Below are 23,839 nucleotides of genomic sequence, written 5' to 3'. Positions count from 1 at the left end.
AAGAGTACTTTATGTGAATGTTGTGTCATACTAAATTCAACCCAAACACCATCAAATTAATTGGGAACCACAAATGGGATGGCGTTAATTAGGTTTTCCTTTCTCTTGCCACATTTGGTTGAACCACATATATTGCCTTCCTAAATCACATCTTGATTTATTGAAGCAGGTTTGTCATGAGAACCATGTTTGTTCTTTCCGCCTGCTTATCCCTTTTCAGAGGTTCAGTCACTACATGATCAGTATTTCATAAGGAGGAATGGAGGGAGTGAGCTGTTGGTGTCGCCCCTTCTGTGACATCTTTGGTACCCATCCTGATAATTGCCTTGCATTGGACAAATAACTTCTCCAATGAATTTATCTTCTGTGTGAAGTGGAAACCATAATATCCAGGTTCTATATCCAGCAAGGTCTACTTGAGATGTATGAAAATGTAGTGAAGCCAAGAGGCTAATCTCTGTGCTCCCTTTCAAACAATTCTGATTGCATATGGGAGGGATAAATATCTGAATAAAGTTGTGACATATTATCCTGATGGGGTACATTGCACATGGAACATTGTCTTTAAGGCCATGGACTGTGTATGGTGCAAAAAACAGTTGTATATAAAAGATGCTGCCCTGAAACTGGACTAGGTGATTTCTAAAGTACTACATGATCTTTCTTTTGGATTACTCTGGTTTCTGTTCAAAAGAGAAGTTGGGGAAAAGTACTGTGAAATAAAAGTTGGTGTTCAGGGTGGGCTTTCCACTCTGCTTTCAAATGATAAGGGACAGTCTTAATTCTCTTATATTACTTTCTTTTTGGTGATGGAAAATAGGTTATTTTTAAAATATAATACATGGATAACATTATGTTTGTTTTTATAATATCAAATACATGATTAAAAGCTTTCTTCAAGAACATTATTTATGATTATCACTTGGGTAAAGTCATTGTTTTTGGTGAGGTTATGGGCCATTATAATGTAGTTTAGAATTGCAGATAGCGTAGGTCTTTATCAGTCTACTCAGAAACATATTTCTTAAAAGTATTCAAAAGTATCATCTTAATGAAGATATGGCAAAAACCTAGGGGTTCTTACCTCTTAATTCTTCCTTGTCCCCACAATGAAAAAAATTTATAGAATTGATTCTTGGTTTATTTGGAAAACTTTCATGATCTAACAATTTCCTACTTTCTTCTTTTGATTTTCAGGACCCAGCATTCTCTTCAGCAATTCATGACAAACTGCAGGTGCCCAACACCACCAGGAAAGCATGGAATGAAAGAGACAACCGGTGTGATGTTTGTGCCACTCACTTGAACCAATTGAAGCAGGAGGCTATTCAGATGGTATTGACACTTGAACAGGCTGCTAACACTGAAGACTGTGATGCCTCTCCTGGCTCCCCTCCTCCCCATCCCAATATTCCCACTGTAGTGGGCTCTCGACATATGGGCAGCCTGCAACCCAGGGACTGGGCATATATGTCTGCTCCTTATGCTACTTCCAATTACACTGGCTTTCTGCCTAATAAACTGAGTGGGAAATCGAACAACATAGGGATCATTAATGGAGTAGAAAAGAAAAATGGCTCCTTGGGACACCAAGCAAAGGTCAGTGTGCAGATGGCCACCAGCCCCAGCAATGGTAATATCCTGAATTCTGTGGCTATCCAGGCTCACCAGTACCTAGACGGCACCTGGTCCTTGTCAAGAACTAATGGCGTTACTCTGTATCCCTATCAAGTAAGTAGTGTTAGAAAGGATTTTACCCTACTGGATTATTTATTAAGAGTACAGTGGACCCTTGTTATACACTGGGGTTTGGTTCCAAGATCCCCTGTGGATAACAAAATCCATGTATGCTCAAGTCCCATTAAATATAATGACATAGCAAAATGATGTCTCATATAAAAAATGGAAAATCAAGGTTTGCTATTTGAAATTTATACCTTTTTTGAACATTTTCAAACTGTAGATGCTTGAATCCGTGTATAAAAAATCTGTGTATAAGAAGGGCCGACTGTACTTTCTGGCTTTAATTGGTATGAATTAAGTAATAACCTGATACTACACCATTGTATTATTAATGATATAACATAGTTTGAGATGCTGCATCAAACATGCAGCTATGCTCTAACTCCCCTTGTAACTCACCTTAAAAGCCAGTCAGCCACCTGGAGTGTTTGAGGTCTGTGTTGCTACTGCAGGATAATCTGACTAGCCCCCTTCTACCAGTGAGTGACACTGTGAAGAAGAGTTGTGACAGGTCCCTACAGGGGCCCTGCTTTTTCTTGTGGTGTCACTCACTGGTGGCATGGTGCTGGTCACCTCATACTGCGGCACTCGGCAGCAGCACAGACCCCTGTTACTCCAGCTAGCTGAATGGCTTTTAAGGTGAGTTTCAGGGTCATTTGTGATTGTGGCAATAGTGCTATTATTGCAAATGAGAATCCTTAACAGTTATGATGTCCTCAGACTAACATATGATATCATAACTGACTAACAGAATGCTAGTAACAGTGTACCATGCTGGTAAAAAGAGAAGGTCAAGCCATCAGAATGAAACATAATATATATTTTGGTTACCATCAGACCTGGCAACTTTCTTGTGGTTCAGTAAATTAAAACCACAAAGAACCACACATTAGCAGTACCTCAGTTGCCCTCAAAAATTCAGAACAGGGTTTTTGTCTGTGGCTGGATGGATAACGTGCATAGATTCAGAAGGCTTGGTTGTTTGTTCCAGGAAATAAATAGCATGTTGAACTATTCAGTATAAGAATTAGTATTGGAAAGCCTGACTCAAAGAAAGAGATAAGGAGAGATGGAAGGAAATGGAGGGAGGAAGGGTGGTGCTGTAGACAGTTGTAATAATGATGTTGATACAAAGTAGGGAATAGTATTAATAGTGCAAGATTAATGCAAGCAAGAATGAATGAGTATGGATTTCAACATTTGATTCCCTAGTATTTGCATGGTTAATAACAATAGAATAATATGATAAAAGAGACAGTTTTATGGTGACAAAATAAGAGAACCATTAAATGCTGTTGTACTGTTGGGTATTAAAATTATTGTATCACTGTTAAGAAATTGTGAATATCTGAAGTATCGTTTTTTTCAATTTTTGTTTGCTTTATAGCTAGGATGTATTTTAAAGGTAGTGATGCAGCTATGCCTGTTGTTACAGTTATATGTGTTGTGTAGGAAATTAAAATGTTCTACAGTATTTCTGAACTGAATATTTAATATGAGATAGTAGGTTCATAGCCTGCTCCTACAAATGTTCAGTAAGAACGTTGGCCTAGTAAAAAGATTAGGGTTATAGACAGACACTTGTATATGTCACTTCTCTATTTATGTTGAATTTGACCTTTTTCTGTTCTAGCTTATAAGAGGAAAAATGTAAAATGCAGGATCCTATGTGAAGATATGGTCCATATTAAGGAGGAATGAAGATATAAAGCAAGGAGCCCCTCCTCTATATGCATAGATTCGATGCATGATTTAGAATCCTGTACAATACAATTTTTAATTCGTGTTTACAAAGAATTCTCACTTTACATCTTCCCCCATGTGAGGCCAACGGAAAGTTGTAGCTGGTTAGAATCTGTTAATGGGAGTGGGGGCAGATATTTTAAGTTTGTCTCAAACCAACTTCAGTCTGAGCTGGGAAAGCTGCAAATCTTCAAATATTTTTGGACTGCAGTTCTCATTAACACAACCAATGGGAACTGCAATCCAACTATATGTGGATGGCTATACATTCCCCACTCCTACCTTTAAAAGACTATTATGGATCTGCTCTCTCTCTTCCCCCCCCCCCCCCATTTGCTGTCCTGTCCCACCACTTGATTGTAATCTTGACTCTGAGACATTCAGATAACAGTGACAATTCTGTTCCAAGATATGTCTTCCCCAGATGACATAGCATTTTTTAACACTGTTTTATTGAGAAGAGGTGATTGGGGATTTCTGAAGAAACAAAATCTTGCTAAAGGCTGCTTTTGAGAAATGCTGAGCTAATGGGACCAAGGGGGGGGGGGGGTCTCCATTGGATTAAAAGCACTGCAGTTCCAGCAGTGGGGTTCATTGCCCTCTGCATCATAATTTGTCAGACTGATGCCCAGGAACAAGAGCTGTGAGACTGGCTAGACTCAATGGCTCCTGATGTGGGCATCTCCCCATTGTAAATTAGCTTCCAGTTAGATAGTTTAGTCAGCCTGCCAGAAATGGTTGACTGCTTTGAAGGCTGATTTTATTTTTCCTACGGATGCTCTGCAACCTGGATAAGAGGAGACCATGACATTCAAATATTAGTCCTGTAACTAGACGAAGACTTGCATTTACCGAGGTCACCTACTGCCATGCTGAGAAGCCCTGATGTCCCATGGAAAATGTCATCCTGAGTCCCACCTTTGAGGAAAAGGCAAAATATAACATGATTGATTGATTGACTGATATCTCCTGTAACTCTACCAGAGCCTGAGAAATTTAGATTACTACTCCTAGAATTTTCCAGGCAGCATGGGCAGGATTCTTTTTCAGATTTTGATTTCTGCTTAGTAAGACTTGACAGGCTTTGAACTGGCCCATTCTCTGTAGCTATGCCTCTAACAATTTCATCTGCAGTTGTAACCATGGGATAAATGCTTGTTTCAAACCTTCAGGACCATGTAGGCCAGAGATGGACAGCATGCTAACTTCTAGATGTTGTTGGGCTGTAGCTACCATCTCCATTCACTAGTAGCTTTGTTGGATACTAGCAGGCTGCATCTTGTCATCATCATCATCATAATCATTTTTAAGGATTTATTTCCTGCCTTTCTACCACAATGGTATTCAAGGCAGCTGGTATATAAGCTAAATATTCGAGGCAGGATGGATTTTGGTTGGTGTCAACTGCCTGAGCAAGTAGCTGTTGTGTGGTAGGATGCAATGGCAAGTTACTGGAGGATAGAACAATACAGTATGTGATGCACTGGTAGGCCTAAGCTAGTTTGATGCACTAAGATGCTGTGAGAGATGCTGTCCCATAGCCAGTTTTAGTGTAATATTTAGTTTCCAGTCTAGTTGGTTTCTCTATGTAGTGGGATTGCTATCTTGATCTTTGAGCCAGACTGCAAAATGTCTTAGGCCACTGTGAGCATATATAATTGTACCCATGGTTGGGAATTATGCTTTTTGCAGGATTCTTGGGTGGGTTACAGACCGCCCATTTGGGGCAGGCTGTACCCGCCCCTTTCCCCGGTGTATCGGGGCCTCAGTGGCCAGAATGGCAGTCGCTGAGGCCCCGATCCGTTGCTTTTCAGGCAAAACGCCGCTTCCCCGCAGCTTGAAAAGGGGTGTCCCTGGGGCTTCAAGCCCCAAGAACACCCCTCGGCGGCAGGGAAGAGGAGAAAGTGGCCGCTTGGCCCCTTTCTCCTTTGGTCCGCTGGGCGCATCCGTGTGAAAGCTGCGCCCAGCGGACCAAACCAGGAAGAAGCTCTGAAACGGAGCTCCTTACTGCTCCGCGTTAAGGGCGCACTACGCACCCTGGCGCGGAGCGAGGACGTCACTTCCGCACCGCCCTGTATAGAGGTGGCGCGGTCTTGACGTCCTCATGGCTGCGGCCGTGTGGAACGGCCGCCGCCATTTTGTGCGTGCGGAACGCGCACTAGGGTTAGGGGGGTGCGGAAGCACTGCCCCTTTCTAACCCTAGTGCGTGCTCTGCACGCACAAAACGGCCCGTTTGTAACGGGCCCAAGTCTCTTAGATGTGTAAAAACCCTGAATACCGCAGATTCTGTCAGCTCTCAAAACCTAAACAGGGTTAGGCCTGGTTAGTATTTGGAAGGAAATCTACCAGGTAATACTAGAATGCTGTAGGCTATATTCAGCAAAAGGTAATCACACGCCACGTCTTGAGTATTCATTACATCAGAAAACGCTGTGGAATTCATGGAGCTGCCATAAGCAGAAAAGAGACACATAAGTAGAAAAGAGGCACATACTACTACTGCTAAGGCTGAATAATACAGGCATGCATAATATACAGGTGAGCATATTTACTATGGAAAACAAATACATAAATTAGATACTCCTTGGAGAACAGGAGACATTTCAACAAAGCGTAGGTCTTTTGGGGCTTTAGCTATAATCATTTGGATTTCTTAGACAATTGACTATTTCTAGATGGAGGACTGCCAGCACTGGCAATCAAAAGATGTTGCATAAATGTTTCACTTGTTCCTCCATAACAGATTTTTTGATACAAGAAAAAAATGGACGTTTTAGAAAAAACTGGGAACATTACACTTGGAAGATAACAACATCCTTTCTAAAATTCACTGAATGAGGTGGGATACTGCAGAATAAAAGCCTTGCCAGGATGCTCTTTTAAGTCAAACTTTACTTCCAGTTTTCATAATTGTTCAAGCATGTATGTGATAGATTGTATATACTGGAGCAGGGAGGCCTTGAAACAGTGATACATGCTCTGGTAACCTCTCGGCTCGACTTTTGTAATGCACTCTACATGGGGCTACCCTTGTGTCAAGTTTGGAAACTTCAACTAGTACAGAATATGGCAGCCACGTTGGTTACTGTCACACCTAGATCTGCCCACATCACACCAGTTTTAAAATCCCTTCACTGGCTGCCTATTAACTTCTGGGCAAAATACAAGTAATAATAATAATAATAATAATAATAATAATAATAATAATAATATTTATTTATAACCTGCCTCTCCCTGTGTGGGATCAAGGCGTGTAACAGCATATAAAAGAGAAAACACTAAAATCAAAGGCACAGAAACAGTAGATAAAAGTGCACTAGACTCCAGATTCCCACCCCCTCCCCCCTAAAATTAACATTAAAAGCAATTCCCAAACAATGGGCAATAAAATCAGTTAAGAACGAATCAGTCTGAAGAGAACAATTTAAGCAAGTGGAGAGTGAGATACTTACTGCAGTGACCCAGAGATCCCATTTCATCAGCCGCTCCTAGACTCTGGAATGACCTGCCGGACGAGATCCATCAGATCACCACCTTAGATACCTTCAATAAGGCTATTAAGACGGATCTCTTCCAGCAGGCCTTTCCAGACTAGAATACCCTTGCTGACCTGCCTCCCTTCCCTTTCCGCTTTCCCCTTTCATCTTCCATCTTTTATCTTTATGTACCCTTCCTGGACTCTGCTTGAAATTTTTATCTCATTTTAGTGTATTGTATATTAATGTTTTAACTCTTTTTTCAGTTTAATCTCTTTTTAGGACTTGATTATGTTTTTAAGTGAGGGGGGATCGTGGAGGATTTTGGAATTTTTAATCTAACTCTTTTAATTGTACCGTATTTTATTGCTGTAATCCACTTGGATTTCCTGAGATTAAGTGGAATAATAATAATAATTATTATTATTCATGTGCAAGTCTAGAAATTTTAATTAAAAATTTGAAATGGGTCGACTTATCCACAAGTCAATGTAAGTACTGTACTTCATCTTATCAAAAAAGGAGTCTCCCTTTCTCTGAGTACAGTGGCGGTAAGTGAGAACATAGGGCCTAAACAGATCGGTGATAAATGCCGGTGTAGGGGAAGAGTGGGGGCATGGTGACTGCACACTGCATGCCCCAACTTTGCCCCCACACCAATGTGATGCTGTGTGCCCCACCACTGGGCCAAAGAGCTGTGGAAGAGCCGTGGCAGTGACAGCTAGTGCATCTTTCCCACAGTGCAAAAAGGACCCACTTTTTGCTGCTTCTTTTTGTGCCGTGAAACTGCCAGTGCTTCCAGGGGCGGCATGGAGTTGCCTCTTAGGGGCGGTCTGTTCAGCCCCTAACTCTATCCCAGGAGCTCCTAAAAGAAGCATGAATCCCTTTTTCTATCTTTACTATGGTACAGCTTCTGATCTTTTTGAATGTCTGGGTGGGAAAATGGCAGTGGTGGCAGCTCTTTGGTTCTCCCCTCAAAGGAATGCCAAGAGGGATTGGGCTTTGAAGGATCTGAATGAAACATTTGTATATGCTTGTCAGCTTTTCTGGGTTAAAATCAGGTAAAGTTATCACATTAAAGTTAAAGGCTATAATCACTGCTAATGTAGTTGCCATTTTCTTTGCTTTCCCCCCCATCCTTTTTGACATGTCCATGTTTTCTTAGCCCCAGCTATGCCTGGTTACCTTCCCCACACATAACACAGCCAGAGTTTACTGCCATTCCCTCCTCACCCATCCAGCCTTTAGGGTGAGCACAAAGAGGTATGGCTGCAGAATTTTGTAAGTTCTTTGGCATCATTTTTCTTGGTTTCATCCTTTAAACCCTTTGTTACATATCCCTATGTTTTACCCTGGATTTATCCATGGGTCATATCAAAATCCACAATTTTGGTCCCAAAACCTTTTTTCAATGTATACATGAGGTCAGCCTATAGTCAAGTATATATGGTATTTCAATTTTCTACTTAATAATTTTGTGTGTTTGTGAGAGAGGGAGTCAATTCTATTTTGCATGGGGATCCCAAAGTTAGGAGCCTATCCTACTGTTTCAATCTACAGATGATGGAGCAATCTGATTTCAGGTCATGGATTCTTGTCATGATGTTGTGTATAATCTCTTCACTTCAGTTAATTCTAAGCAGCTCTGATAGCCTTTAGGGCTGAAGGGCGGGATATAAATACCATAAATAAATAAAATAAATACATAATAAGTTGCTTGTCTGTAATAGCCTCTTCACAGGTCCATTACAAGAGTAAATTACACAGACATTGTAAAGTAATTTCCATTTTAAAAAGATCATGTAAATGATAAAAAATATAGACAGCTACATCATTCTGTTTGTATCTGAGAGGTAAGAATTACCAGAACCTCATAAACTATCTCATCACATACCTATCTGGCTCTGCTGCAACTACTATTCCTTTTAGCATATTGTGGAGATTTATAAGCTAAATATTTTATGAAGATAAAATAAGTGTTTTTCCTCCTATGCCATAACAATATGTGCAGTATTAAATAAAAGTCCTCTTTTAACTTGCTAAAATTGGTTTTTCCATATTTTAGAGATCTTATATTAAAATTAATCATTCCAATGGTTTGAAAGACGTTACCTGTGACTTTGGATGTTGTGACTTCCCATAAAAATATTGCTTGGAAGTTTGTGTCAGTGTATCTTCTGACACCAGAAAGGGGTCAAACCCTTTCAAAGGTGTGATGGACATTGTATTAAGCTTTTGTTTTATGTTATAAAATCTTTTTAATAAAAAATAAATGTAAAAAAAATATTGCTCATCAAGAATTCTCTGGATATTTTTTATTTTGTCATGTGAACACTAACAAATTAACAAAAACTTGATACGTAGGGCTTTTAAAAAAAAAACTTGACATGTAGGCCCCTAGCTATTGTTTTTCTTCATTCGAGTCTCACTCTATTAGACTCTTTTCTCCTTTGCAGCTGCGGGTTGCTGTCATTTATCACCCTCCTGGCTCTGCTAACCAATTCCTTTCAGACTTTGAATCATGGCTCACATTTTTTCTTTTGGATTCTGTCCCCTCTCTGATTCTAGGTGACTTTAATATCCATCTTGACGATCCTAAGACTCCTTCAACATTTCGCTTTAGCTCCCTCTTAGCTTCTTTCAATCTTCAACTTCATTCCAACTCTTCAACCCATTCTCTCGGTCACTGCCTTGACCTAGTTCTCACTGCTAAGTGTGTCATTTCTGATTACTTGGCATCTGACTTTCCATTGTCGGATCATCATCTAATTTCTTTTACTATTACTTATATCCCACCTCCTCATCATATTGTTTAACGCACTTTTAGTAATCTTCAGTTTGTTAATTCTGATAATCTCAGTCAGTCCTTGGATTCATCTCTCTCTTCTCTATATCTTGGGGACTCTGCTGACTCAGCAATGTCTTTCTTCAACTCCACTCTTTCTTCAACTCTTGATAGCTTTGCCCCTGTATCTGTACGCATGTCCTCCTTCACGTCTAGGCCTCAGCCCTAGCTTTCTCCGATAGTTAGGTTTCTCCGGTCCTGCTCTCCTAATCTCTGTAGCCCCTTCTTTTCTGCCCTCACTTTCCTATATCTTTAATCTCTCTCTCTCAACCGGCTTCTTCCCTTCAGACTTTAAACATGCCCTTGTTCCCCAATCCTGAAAAAAATCTTCCCTTGACCCCTCTTCTTTGTCTAGCTATTGTCTGATTTTTCTTCTTCCTTTTCTCTCTAAGGTTTTGGAACGGATTGTTTATTCTCGCTGTCTTGAGTTTCTTGAAGCCAACTCCATTCTTGATCCTTTTCAGTCCATGGCATTCTACAGAGACGGCTCTCACAAAAATCTTGAACGGTCTTCTCTGGGCCAAGGTGAAAGGCCTTTACTCTGTTCTTGTTCTTCTAGATTTGTCTGCAGCCTATGACACTGTTGATCACTGTCTCCTACTTGATATACTTTCTGATCTCGGGTTCTTGGACTTTGTTCTTGATTGGTTTAAATCTTATTTGTCAGACAGATCCTTTGCAGTGGTCACGGGTGGTCAGACTGCGTTCTCTGTTGGAGTTCCTCAGGGCTCTGTTTTGGGTCCCCTTTATGCCAATGATACTCAACTGTATCTTTCTACTCCTGACCTTTCACCAGGACTTGAACAGGAAGTTTCATCTTGTCTGGCTGCTATCTCTCAGTGGATGTGGCATCAGCGCTTGAAGCTCAACATGTCCAAGACGTAGCTTCTTGTCTTTCCATCCAAGTCCTCCCTTCAATACTCCTGTTCTGTCTCTGTTGACGACATCTCTATTTGACTGGTCCAGGAAGCCTGCAGTCTTTGTTTCATCTTTGATTCTTCTCTGTCATTTATCCTCTAGATTCAGGCCACGGCCAAAGCCTGTAGATTCTTTCTTTACAACATTGCTAAAATCCATCAATTTCTTTTGTCCTCTACTGCCAAGACTCTGGTCCATGCTCTAGTGGTCTCATGACTAGATTATTGTGATCTTCTTCTGACAGGGCTTCCTCTCTCTCACCTTCATTCTTTAATTTCTGTCCAGCATTCAGCTGCACGCATTATTACATCCACTCGCTGCTTTGACCATGTTTCTCCTTTATTATCTTCCCTCCATTGGCTCCTCTTTCCCTTCCGCATTCAGTATAAACTTTTGTTGTTGACGTTTAAAGCCTTGCATGGACTGGCCCCTCATTATCTGTCTGAATTTCTCTTGCCTTACATTCCTACTCGTTCCTTCCGTTCTGGTAGTCAAGGTCTCCTGTCCCAGCCTAGGATTTCCACTGTCCTGTCCTGGATTCGTCCTTTCTCACTTGCTTCCCCTCAGTCCTGGAACCATCTTCCCCCACGAGTGTGGCTCATCATTTCTCTAACCAGTTTTAAAACTGAGTTAAAGACTATATTGTTCAGGGAAGCGTTTCCAGGTAGTGTGTGACGGTTTATATTTGACATCTAATATTTGATCTGATGTCTGTTATTTGATGTTTTTAACCAGTTGTTTGCTTATTTTATTCCAGCTTGTCTGCTATATGCATTTGTTATTTTTTAGATTGTACGCCACTAGCAGGTTTTATTATTCTTATCAATTTTATCCATTCTATGTACAGCACTGTGCAAATTTACAGCACTTTATAAATAAAATATAATAATAATAATGAGAGGGGAAAGGTGGAGAATGCTTGATATGCAAGAAAGTCATCTTTTGTAGCAGCTCATAGACTTATTATTATTATTATTATTATTATTATTATTATATTTATTTGTATCCCACTCTGGAATACTAATAAAAAACAGCCATCAGTAGATATGTTTTATTCAGTAATGATCAGACCATTACATTGAAACTGAATTTAATATGGAATTGTTATTACACAGAAAAAAATTATAGATTTCAATTATTGATTGAAATAGAATTGCTCCTTTAAATTTTTTAGAAGGTTTTGATGGTGGCCGGCAATTATTACTGTCCAATGTCATAATCAGCTATGTTTTATCATAGACAACAGCAAGTCATGGTAAGCCTTAAGCTTGTATGCTCCCTTTTCCTTCTCCTCCTCCAGTGTGGCCACAAGAAGAAGTGGTGTTCTCATCTCATGTCATTGCCTCAAGCATGTGGACCCCAAACTCATCTAAGGAAAGTGGAGTCATTTCTGCAAATTTCCCTTTCCTCCCTTCAGTCTGTGTAACATATCTGAAACCATCCCCAAACTCCCTTATCTCCCAAGTACATGGTGTGTGTGTGTGTGTGTGTGTGTGTGCATGCGCGCATACAGTGCTTGGATAATTTCAGTGGTCATGCCACATTAGCTGTGTTGGCTGTAGGATTCTAGAAGCTGTAAAATAAAACTGTAAAGTAATGGTATCTGAAAGTATTGTTTCTAATCTCCAGGTGCAGGGAGACATAGTGGGAAGGAGGGTGGAAGTGAAAACAGTGGTCCAGTGTATCATTGAAATGTTTGCTGAGGTTTAGTTTCAGGTTTGGTTCATTGAATCTGTGGATGCAGAACTTGTGAATACAAAGGGCTAACTGGATATGAATATGACTTCTGGAGCTGTAGAGCCATCATGGTGTAGTGATGTGAATATTGTACTAGCACCCCAGGAGAGCCTGGGCTCATTCACACTACAGAATTATAGTGCTGTTATTCCACTTTAACTGCCATGGTTCCATTCTATGAAACCATGGGAGTTGTGGTTTGGGAAAGAATATTTAGAATTCTCAGTGAGAGCATTCCAGTGCCTCAGCAATCTACAAACCCCAGGATTCCATAGGATGGAACCTCAGCAGTTCCAAGTGGGAAAATAGTGCTATAATTATGTAGTGTGAATGGGCTCCAGGGTTTCAATGCCCTTTTAACCATGGAAACTCACCAAATGATCTTGGGGATGTCATATTCTCAGCCGTAGAAAACAGCAATGGCAAACATCCTTTGAATAAATCTTGCAAAGAAAACCCTAGGAAAGAATTGCCATAAGTCAAAATTGACTTGAAGGTATTCAGCAGCAGCAGCAGCAATGACAACAATGTTTATTTCAACATACCTATCTTACTACCAGCCATGGTAGACCCTATAAACCAGACAGTTAAGTGGTGACTAACAAATTCCATTTGTTTCAGCGGTTCTGTTCTTATTGGTCTAACATTGGATTTTGCCCATGCTTTTTAACAGCATCAGGCCACACTTGTAGTTGTTAATCATCAAGTGCTGACTAATTGAGCAAAGGAAATTCAAATGGGGCTGGTGCATACATAGCCAATTAATCTGATTCCTCAATTGTTTGTGTTTTCCACAGATTAACAACAGTAGCAGTAGGAATAATACAAGCAAGAACTTCGACTGTATCTTCCTTGCACTTACTTGTGGTTTGAAAAAATTCCCTTGATCAGACTATAGGTCTCATTTTTTTAAAGTAACCTAACTAATAATTAGATTAATAATTAGCTTTGGTAAAGTCATAAGTCATCGGCTGACCTTCTTGCCATGAAGTAATCAATTTAGCTTGTGTATTACAGTAATTGGCTAATTATACCAGGCTTTCAAATTAATGGTGTAGTGATGTCCTGAAAAGAAAAGAAATTTTATACCATTAGAAGAAGTTGGATTCCATACTAATTGTCTTTTTCTTTTTTCACAATCACTCTGGTGTGATTTGATTTCCCCTGGCAGTTTTATGCATGGCTTAGCGACCCCTAGAATCATTCATTTTTCCTTCATGATACCCGACTGAACAAGGGAAGTGAGAGGGAAAGAGTATCCCAGCAACTGAACAGAGCTAAGGAGGCTTATCCTGTGAGTATGAGAGCCCCATGACTCAGCTACGATGGGACAAAGCTGTCTGCCAGCCCTTTTAAAAAGAGTGAGATAATCCTTTAATATAGTGCATGACATGAGATCACAATTAGTAAGGATTTGGATTCTTGACTTTCTCCAGCTGAGTTTGCTCAGGTATGAGACTGTCTCTTTCCTGTGAGACAATCTAGAGTAATCTGGGCCTGGGAAAGCTTGGAGCAAAGGGAAACAACTCCAGATAAACTTGGATCAAGGTCTGTAGATGTTTTCCTGGTCAAACTACCTTTTAATGATACCTTTTAAAAGGAACTTGCTCTAGTGAGGCTAACCTAGCTACACTGCTTTATTATCAAAGATAATATATCCTTGACCCAAGGGAAGTAAGGGATTTCCCTCACTTCTCCTGGGCCAAAGATATATTATTTAGTGATACAAAATACTTTGTGTTCCCAAACGGTTCAGGGTACCAAAGGTCTTTGAGATCTCCTATCTATGCAAAGCTTGCAAGCCTGCCACCTCCCTTTTTAAATAATATATATTGGCATTAATTTCCTGACTTTGTTATAATCATTTTCAGCACCCTGAAATGCAGCCAAGATTTGATGCATTGGGCTTTGGGCTTTGAAAGTTGATATAATAGTTTATGTTCATCTTTAAGATGGCATGAGGATGTTTTAGCCCACTCCTATGGAGATCAGAAATAAGAGTACACTCATAGGGTTACGTTTTATTTTTTACACTAAACAAGGGCAAGTATCTATAGTACATACAATACTACTATAATTCCCATGGTTCCTGGGATTTGTATTTTGGGCAGGGACCTTGAATATATTTCCCTAAACAGCAACATTATAGCATTCCTGCTGAGAATATTAAGTACCCCAGGGAACTACAGACCCCAGGATTCCATAGAATGGAGCCATGCCTGTTGAAATACGTAGTATTTTACTTTCTTACTCATAGTACTAAACTGCTGTAATTGTGCAGTGCAGATACTACCTTAAATAGTTAAGAATAATGCTAGTAATTTTGCTTTTGTTATCAACAGTTAAGGTTGTTACCAGAACTTAAGAAAGAATTAGAATTATAGGAATTGAAAGGGACCACAAGGGCCATCAAATCCAATCCCCTTCTCATGTACTTCTAAAATATGACTATCCAACCTCTGCTTAAAGACATCCAAAGATGGAGAGTCCCTCATTATCTGAGGCACTCTGTTCCACTATTGAACAGCTCAACAGTAAAAAAAGTTCTTCCTAATGTTCGGGAGGAATCTGCTTTCTTGTATTTTGAATCGATTGCTTGTCGTTTTCGTGTCTGAAGCAGCAGAAAACACATTTGCTCCATCTTCTACGTGACATCATTTTAGATAGCTATCAAATCATCTCAGCGTTCTCTTCTCCAAGCTAAACATACTCAGCTCCCTGCCCATAAGGGTTGGTTTCCAGACTTTTGATCATCTTGGCCACTTTTCTCTAGACATGCTCCAACATGTCAGTATACTTCCTGAATTGTGGTGCTCAGAACTGAACACAATCTTCCAGGTGAGGTCTGACCAAAGCAGAATAGAGTGGCTGCATCAATAGAAGTATAGTGTCTAGATCAACGGACACAATCGTGCTACTCTATTCTGCTTTGGTTATGCCTCACCTGGAATATTGTATCCAGTTCTGGGCACCACAGTTCAAAAAGGATGTTGACAAGCTGGAACATGTCCGAAGGATGACAACCAAAATGGTGAAAGGTCTGCAAAACATACCTTATGAGAAGAGACTTAGGGAGCTGGGTATATTTAGCCTGGAGAAGAGATGGGTAAGAGGTGATATAACAGCTCTGTTTATTAGAGAGGATGTCATACTGAATATGGAACAAACTTGTTTTCTGCTGCTCTACAGACTAGGTCACACAGCAATGAATGCAAACTACAGGAAAAAAGATTGCACCTAAACATTAGGAGGAACTGTCTGACAGTATGAACTGTTTGACAATGGAAGACACTCTCTCAGAGTGTGGTGGAGTCTCCTTTGGAAGTTTTTAAACAGAACATGGATGGCCATCTATCAGAGGTGCTTTGACTGTGAATTCCTGCATGGCAGGGGATTGGACTTGATGGCCCTTGAAGTATTTTCTGAATCTACAATTCTATGATTCTGTTAATGGTGCTACTACTTCCCTTGATCTGATCCCTGTGCTCCTGTTGATGCAGCCACAATTGCATTGGGTTTTTGGCTGCTGCATCATGCTGTTGACTCATGTTTAACCTGTAGTTTGGGAAAACCCATAGATCTGTTTTGTATGTACTGCTTTCAAATCAGGTATTACTCTATATTTGTGCATTTCATTTTTCCTGCCTAGATATAGATTTACATTTACAGTTACTTCTGTAGAAATTCAGTTTGTTAGTTTTGGCCCAGTTCACCAGTCTGTTGAGGTCATTTTGAACCCTGTCCTCTGGGGTATTAGCTAGTCCCCCAGATTTGATTAGCTTGTTGTCTGTTCCATCATGTAAGTAATTTGTAAAGATGTTAAACAACACTGGCTCAGGACAGAACCCCATAGGTGGTACCCTATGTACCCTCCACAGTGAAGAGTGGTGAATACTCTCTGGTCTTCATCTGTCAACAACTTTACCGGTCCACCTAACTGTAAAGTGTCTAGTCCACAGTTCAACATCTTACTCTTAAGAATATCATGGAGGACCTTGTCAAAAGCCAAACTGAAACAATGCTATTGATTTTCGCCCCTTTAATCACACTAAATCTTAGTTATAGTGACCATGATAGACATACAGGATAAGGTCCAGAGCGAATCATATTGAGAGCAGAAACCCAAAGTATTTAGGTCTTATTAATTTCAGTGGGTCTGTTCTCAGCATGATAGAATCTGGATCCAACCTAAAGGAGAAGGAATGTAAGAGCACAGTTTACTGAGAAAGTTCTTCCACAGAGACTGCAAGTTTTTTGACTCCAATTCCAATAATCCCTTTAGTGCTTAGAGATGTAGTCCAAAAAAGCAACTTTTCCAAGCTTTGGTCAGAATCATTATTAAAATACTAATGTAGCATAGTGGCCTACATTCAGGATGTTCACTGTTGAAATCTTGCCTCTACCCTTGCATGGGATAAGATAGATTCTCTCTTAGCCTGTCTCCCATTTGTAGTATAAGGGTGTATAATAAGGATTTACCTTAGAACAGTAATGTATTGTATTCTTTTCTTCTTTGCTACTTGAAATGCCTGGAATCATTACTATCTTGTACATAGTATCAGTATTAGCCTCACTCAGTACTATACTTTGTAGTGAATTATATCTCAAAACTATACCAGTTAATAGTTATTTTAACCCAGTACACTAAGCACATAATTGAATCAACATTTTGCATAGTGGGACCACACTGACAATGTATGTGTATGAGTGCGTGTGTTTTACTAAGATTAAACTCCATGCAATGTTCAACTAAAAAAAATTAAAGTGCGTTTATCAAGAATATTTAACTTCAAATTATAATTTCAGCTATATGAAGCAAATACAAATTAATGAAATTGATGGCACATTTCCATTTTTTAAAGGTGTGTGAGTATATGATTTAAAAATTTTTAGTGGCAGGGCTATGGGCCATATTCAATAATATTGCATTATTGACTTTATTTATATATAATTGTCAGCAATCTACAATTGTTGTACAATGTACAACAATATACAGTTGCCAGTAAATATGGCCCATAGCTCTTCCAAAGTTGCTCAGTTTTAATGTCAGCAATCAAAATATACTTTGTGTACATTTTCTATAGACAAAGTACATTTTTATTGCTGACATTAAAAGTGATCAACTTTGGCAGGGCCATGTGCCATATTTTCACTCCCAACTCCCAGCCCACAAAATTGTAAAAAATAAAATAATAATAATAAGGGAAAACAATTTAAACCAGCAGTTACTCTGCTGCTAAATAATCCAGTGTGTGAACTAGCCCTTAGTTTGACCCTTAGCCTGAATAGATCTAGTCAGATTGCCTGCCAAAACTGACACAATGGACTGTATGAATGACAAGCATGAAGAATACCAATTGACCAGCTGCTTCTGAATCCTACACCCACCATGGTTGTCCTTCCTGAAGAGCAAAGAGAGGTTACACATGGCCAGAGGTGATGGAGCATCAGTCCCATATAATGGGATGTCTTGGCAAAATGAGAGAGAGTGCATCACCTTTCAAAATCACCTCACATAGTTGGTTATCCCCAGAAGAGTTCAAGGATTCAAGAATAAAGGGTAATGACCTGTCACCTTTGAAAGAGCTAAACTGTAGATCATGCTTAAGGTCACAAGGAGATCTTGACTGAACATCTGTAACCTTGATTCAGAGAGAGGGAAAGAGAGAAGGAGAGAGAACTCCAGTTTTAATAATTCATGGCTCTTCATGTAGATGAGCCAGCACTTTTAATAAATATTTTAAAAGGATTCCAGGTGATTTACATTTAAAAAATAATAATTAAAGAATGACCTTTTAGCTAATGCTAGAAATAGTGGATTAGCTAATGCAAGAAAGATGGTTTCTCAAATAAATCTGTTAGTATTCATGTCTGTAGTGTTTAAATTGAAGAGTTTTTACTTTTCTTTAGCACAGGCTGTATTCTGAATGCTTAATAGCCAGCATTAATGTAGGAAAGGATAGACAGTAGTGGAGGAAATTTATTGACAGCCAAAGGCAATTAATATTTAAGACTTAAAAAAAGAGAAAGAAATGCATACAAAGCACCATCTTTAGGAAAGTGAAGCACTCTAAAAAGTTGTATTTTGATAGATAAAATTAATTTTTAGGGTCTTTATCCATGAGGAAACATAAAATACATAATGATAAGCCAGGAAAAAACAGATGAATGATCTGATGCTTGGTCCAGCTGCTTGGTTCAAGTCCAAGTTGTGTTGTTGTTGCTGTGTGCTTTCAAGTTCTTTCTTACTAATGGTGACCCTAAGGCAACCCTATCTTGGGTTTTCTTAGCAAGATTTGTTCAGAAGAGGTTTGCCATTGCCTTCCCCTGAGGCTGAGAGAGTGTGACTTTCCCAGAGTCACCCAATGGGCTTTATGGTGGAGCAGGGAATTGAACCCTGATCTCCAGAATCATAGTCCAACATTCAAATAACTACACCATGCTGGCTCATGTTGGGTTGACCAGGTAACATAATGGTGCAGTAGAGTGTTATTCTTCAACCCTCTACATACCTTACAAAACTGTTGTAGGTTGTTTCTTTGTGAAACAATGTATCTAATTTCCATAGTTTTTTGTGGGTTTTTCAGGCTATGTGGCCGTGTTCTAGAAGATTTATTCCTAACGTTTTGCCAGCATCTGTGGCTGGCATCTTTCTCTGAAGAGAAACATCAGCAATTATGTTTTACTATGTCACAAATTGTACTTGCTGATAAGCTACCTGCTGTGCACCTTCTCTTTTTCTTGGTCTTTCTGATCCAAATTCAGATGGAGAGAATGGAGTGCCTGAGACCAGCACAGAAGCATCTGATCCTTACGGTGTTTATAGAAAGAGGGATCCTCATGAAAACAATCAAAAGGCACTGTACAGCACAGCTCTTCCATCCTATCTTCTTTCTGCTGTAAGAAAAAGAATGGAAGAAGCAGAAGAAAAAAAATAAAGCAGCGGAGGGCTTTGTGAATGGAAGGCATTATCACTGCAGCCTCTGTAAAATGCAGTAAATGAGTCAGGATGACTGTACTATAAAAGCTTTATTTGAAAGCACTTTTACTATATTGCTAGAGAAGTCATTATTTTCTTCACACGCCATTCCCTTATGCATATTTTCAGTTTGTAAGCCTGACAAAAGACTTGATGTCAGTTACTATCAGAGACACTGTCCTCTAATTCCTGTTCAGGCACTTACTGAGCATATGTAGTTCACCACAAAGAGAAAAACACACCAGCCCCACCTCCTCACTTGCCACTGTCTTCACATGAAAGTAACATGTCTGGAAAAATAGCTTGTGGTATCCATGGAGGCTCTCTGTGTGAGTCACAACTCTGGAAAAATCATGGTTCCAATACTTTGGAAGAACTTCCATGGTTAAAACAAGCAGCTCTCCTCTTCATTCATATTGCTTTACAAAATAGCAACAGGAGATGGTGAGGCTACAGTGCTCTTTTTGTTTGGTATGAAATGCACTAGGCATGTGAATCTTCATATCATTCTCACAGGTGAGAACAAATACTTCTACCATTTTTCTTTTACCTTGAAGAAAGTCTTGAAAACTGCACAATCTTTGACGACTATTTGCAGTTTGGGATTTATTCTGTACAAATACCTATATATAGACAGTGCACAGAAGTTTCCCGAACAAAAAACAGCATTTTCTGCACAGAAAGTATTGTTGTCTTTGTGTTTGTTTCCATTCTGCATAGAAATGTTAATTTTCTGTGCAGGCAATGTAATTTCAATACAGAAAACCCCCACCAAGTGCATTTTTTGTTGTTGCACAGAATAGGTTTCAAAATGAAAATTCTCTATAATTCTCATCAGGGTTACCCAAAACTTAAGAAGTGTATTTTTCAGCTCATTTTTTGAATATTCTTCCATCTCTAGCCTGAATGTCTGATTATACAAAACCCCAAGAAACAGCACAAATCATGGCATGTAATAGACATGCAATATGATGTGTGCTGACCAACCATTCTGCTTCATGCTTTCTCCCTCATTTTGTTAGTTGTCCCAACTTTGGGGAAAAGATGTATTGTATAAGCCAACACAATATAACAGAACACAGCCCAACAGTGTTGTTTGAATGTAGTCACTGTCCAACAACCAGAGAAATAAATTAAAGACAAATAATGGATTCTTTTGGTGTTTTTTTTAGGGTAAGCAAACTATGTCCAGAAGTTGTGGAGCAAAGTTCCACAACTCTTTTAGCAGGACTCATCAAGCCAACCAGTGACGCATAATCAATATGGCAGAGTTGCGCATGGGTCCCTAGTTTGTTATTTTATTCAAAGACAGCCAAAATGTTTTTGAATAAAATGAGATGAAAATATTATGTAAAGTAGTATGGAAGAGTACTTTAAGATTAGTATCAAGCTTCAGTTTAAACTGAGAAGATTTTCATTTGGCTTTTTACCAAGGAAACAATATAAACCAATCAAGCCATTTTTGTTTGTTCCCTTAGCTGAGTGGAATCGCCAACTAAAACCTCCTAGTTTTAAAATAAACTTCCCATATCTTCCTCTAAATGTCAGTGATGAACATCTGAAAATGCCATAGATTATGGACTTAATCCAATAATGATTTTTTTTTGGTAGAATTAGATGTTAAGTAGGGGATTTATTTGTTGTTCTTAGATAAAGGAAGTTCCTGGGATTTTTTTTAAGGGGTGGGGAAAAGACCTTTTGTTACCTGCTGCCTTACCTGGTGACCTTGTCAGCCACTGCAGGTGTCTGTGCTCTCTGTAATAATAATCCTAAATGCCTTGAAGCAGTGTTAGCAGCCAAAGCTTAACTAGATCTCTGATTATTTCCTGAAAATCATGTTGCACTTCAGAGCCTGCCTTAAATATTGACAGAGGGCAGTTAATCTGACTCAGTTTGGGCTGCAATGAAAAGTCTGTAAGAGACACCTGGCCAGATAACAGATAATAGTTTGGATGCCAAAATATTTTTTTAAAAGACATTTTAAAAACCCCACTTTTTTCTGACAAAAAAGTTGGCAACTGAATGAGCTGGTTGCATTCCACAGCCAATTTACAACCTTTATGGTTAGTGGGATGCGATGGTGCTTCTAGTGTCCTGGTTGTCTCCATTCACATGTGGCCATGCAAACCAATGTGTGTACAGTGTACCGCTGATACAAGCATGTGTGTTCCCCTTCTGTTTGAAGCATTAGATAGAAATATCAATAATAGATAGGTAAATAATGGCTTGAATCCATATACCACTTTCCACAAACAGCAGGCTTGATTTCCAAATGGTTTTTTTGGGGAGGGGCAGGAGTATGACTCCCAGAATACCTGTATGTCTTGGTAAAGTTTTATGGCATTTCATTCCTTTGATATATTAACAAAAATCATTGTTTAATCATACACTTATCTTTGGAGTTCACTTCTGCAACCACAAGGGAAAATTTTGGACTCTGAGTAGTACTGTCCAAAATACTTCGGTTGCATTTGCAAAAGAGAACTAAGCTTGTCAGTCATAGAACAGCACCTGCTAACTCCTGATTGCTACTACTAAAGAGGTATACTGAATGATGTACCCCAGGGCAATATCACAAGGCATGGCATTATGCTGGTACTATAGGCAGATATATGCTAGCAGCAAACCTTCAGGACTAGATTGTTAAAGCATCTACATTTCATGTCAGTGGAACACTGGCTTCTGTTGGGAGTGCTTTGAGTATCAAACTGTAAATCACTGAAATACCCCACGCCACTTCCATCCCTTTTTCTGCTAGAGTCTTTTGCCTATGTAGTCTTTTAATCAGTGAATAATAAATTCCAGTTGAGAGAACAGAGTCACTCTCCTTAATGTTCCCAGAAGGCCCAGTGCCTTAAGGGCGAGAACAGGAATGTGTCATGTCTGGTGTTCAGATGTTATAGTGAAGATGGATTATGATGGTTCTTACACACACACACACACACACACACACACACACATTTATATAAGACCATCTCTTTTACTTAAGGAAATGCTATATCAGTGGCAGATAATTTAATGTTCAGTTGCTGCAATGCTATTACAATTTCACTAGATGCATACATAGATAAATTAGTAGTGAGCAATTATTTGCTGGAATTAGAAGTGCATGGTTTTCATTACTATTGAGGCTCAGTTAATGCCACTGCCTTCCAGTCCCAGTTCATAATGCCTACAGAACAATAAATGACCTTGACTCAGCATATCATAGAGACTGCTTTTGTCCATTATGACCTTTAAGACCAAATGCATTCCTGTGCTCATCATCTATTTATCAAATAATCAGTTTTGCAAGAGCATTCAGAGGGGCTTGCAGGAGGGGCTTCTAAGTCTGGTTGTTACTCTTCAGTTTCCATTTGTTGTTATCCAGTGATCATTTATTTATTTATTATTTATTTATGGTATTTATACCCTGCCCTTCAGCCCTAAAGGCTATCAGAGTGGCTTACCATTATTATTTTAATATGTTTCCATTTGTTGCTATCCAGAGAGCTTTCACAATAAACTCTGCCATAGTAAGGATGTAGTCCTATGCATTTCTTGAGAGTAGCCTAAATTGCTAGTCTCAGCTAGAACAGACCCATAGAAAGAATTTCTGAATGGTTAAAAAAACAACCCTCCATATCCATAAATCATATTGATTCAGTGGGTTTAGTTTAGTTGGGACTGGCAATTGGCTTTAGGCCAGTAAGTTCTATTACATTTAATGCTTCCCAAATGCTGGCACAATTAATTCTCTGCCACCACATTGAGAGGGAATAATTGAGGGGGGGACCCTTGGAGAAAGTGAAGCAATCCTTTGGCAGCAGAAAATTAACAGACAGAATCTTCTGTTCCAAAACTCATACCTATAACTATGACATGTTGATTCTAAGAAACATCTACTTTGAATAACTCATTGAAGTGAATGGGATTTACTTTCATTGTTGTTTCTGAGGTGATCCCTGTTGATTTAAATGAGGTCTCTGTATACTTTGTGCTATATGTTTGTTTGTTTATTTATTTATAAGTTGTTCTATAGAGAGGAATGGAAATTGCATTGCAGCAAAACTCATCAAACTCACATTCTTCTAGAACATGGCCACATAGCCCAAAAAAACCACAAAAAACTCATCAACTTGCTCCCAAAAGTTGGCTTAAGATGAACTTGTAATTTATGAGGGAGAAGTGAGATTTTCCAACTTGCCCATATTAAAGGAACACAGAAAACTCTACATTAGCATGCTTGTGTAAGAACCATGATGTTTCAAAGTGATCTGTGGAATTCATTGTCTGAAGAAGCCATGAAAGCACACAATGTATCTAGATGGCTTTATGACTACTAATTAGGTCTATAGCTGTGCAAACCATGACAGTGATAAGAGCAATCAGACTTTTTGGAGGAGATCTTGAGGTGAT

At 39.2% G+C, this 23,839-nt stretch overlaps 1 protein-coding gene across 1 annotated transcript in view; it reads left to right on the top strand.

The window, feature by feature from the left end:
* KIF26B (kinesin family member 26B) overlaps nucleotides 1-23,839 on the top strand; it is a 321,102-nt gene that overhangs the window by 56,196 nt on the left and 241,067 nt on the right. The window contains exon 2 of the mRNA XM_089529798.1: nucleotides 1,198-1,731. Coding sequence (XP_089385924.1) covers nucleotides 1,198-1,731 — 534 coding nt within the window. The remainder of the gene's footprint in view (nucleotides 1-1,197; nucleotides 1,732-23,839) is intronic.

Source organism: Sceloporus occidentalis, unplaced genomic scaffold (genome assembly GCF_023333645.1).
Source record: "Sceloporus occidentalis isolate IW3139 unplaced genomic scaffold, rSceOcc1.0.p SCAF_6, whole genome shotgun sequence".
NCBI lineage: Eukaryota > Metazoa > Chordata > Lepidosauria > Squamata > Phrynosomatidae > Sceloporus > Sceloporus occidentalis.
The sequence above is the reverse complement of the archived record's forward strand: the minus strand, read 5'-3'. Positions and strand labels throughout refer to the sequence as shown.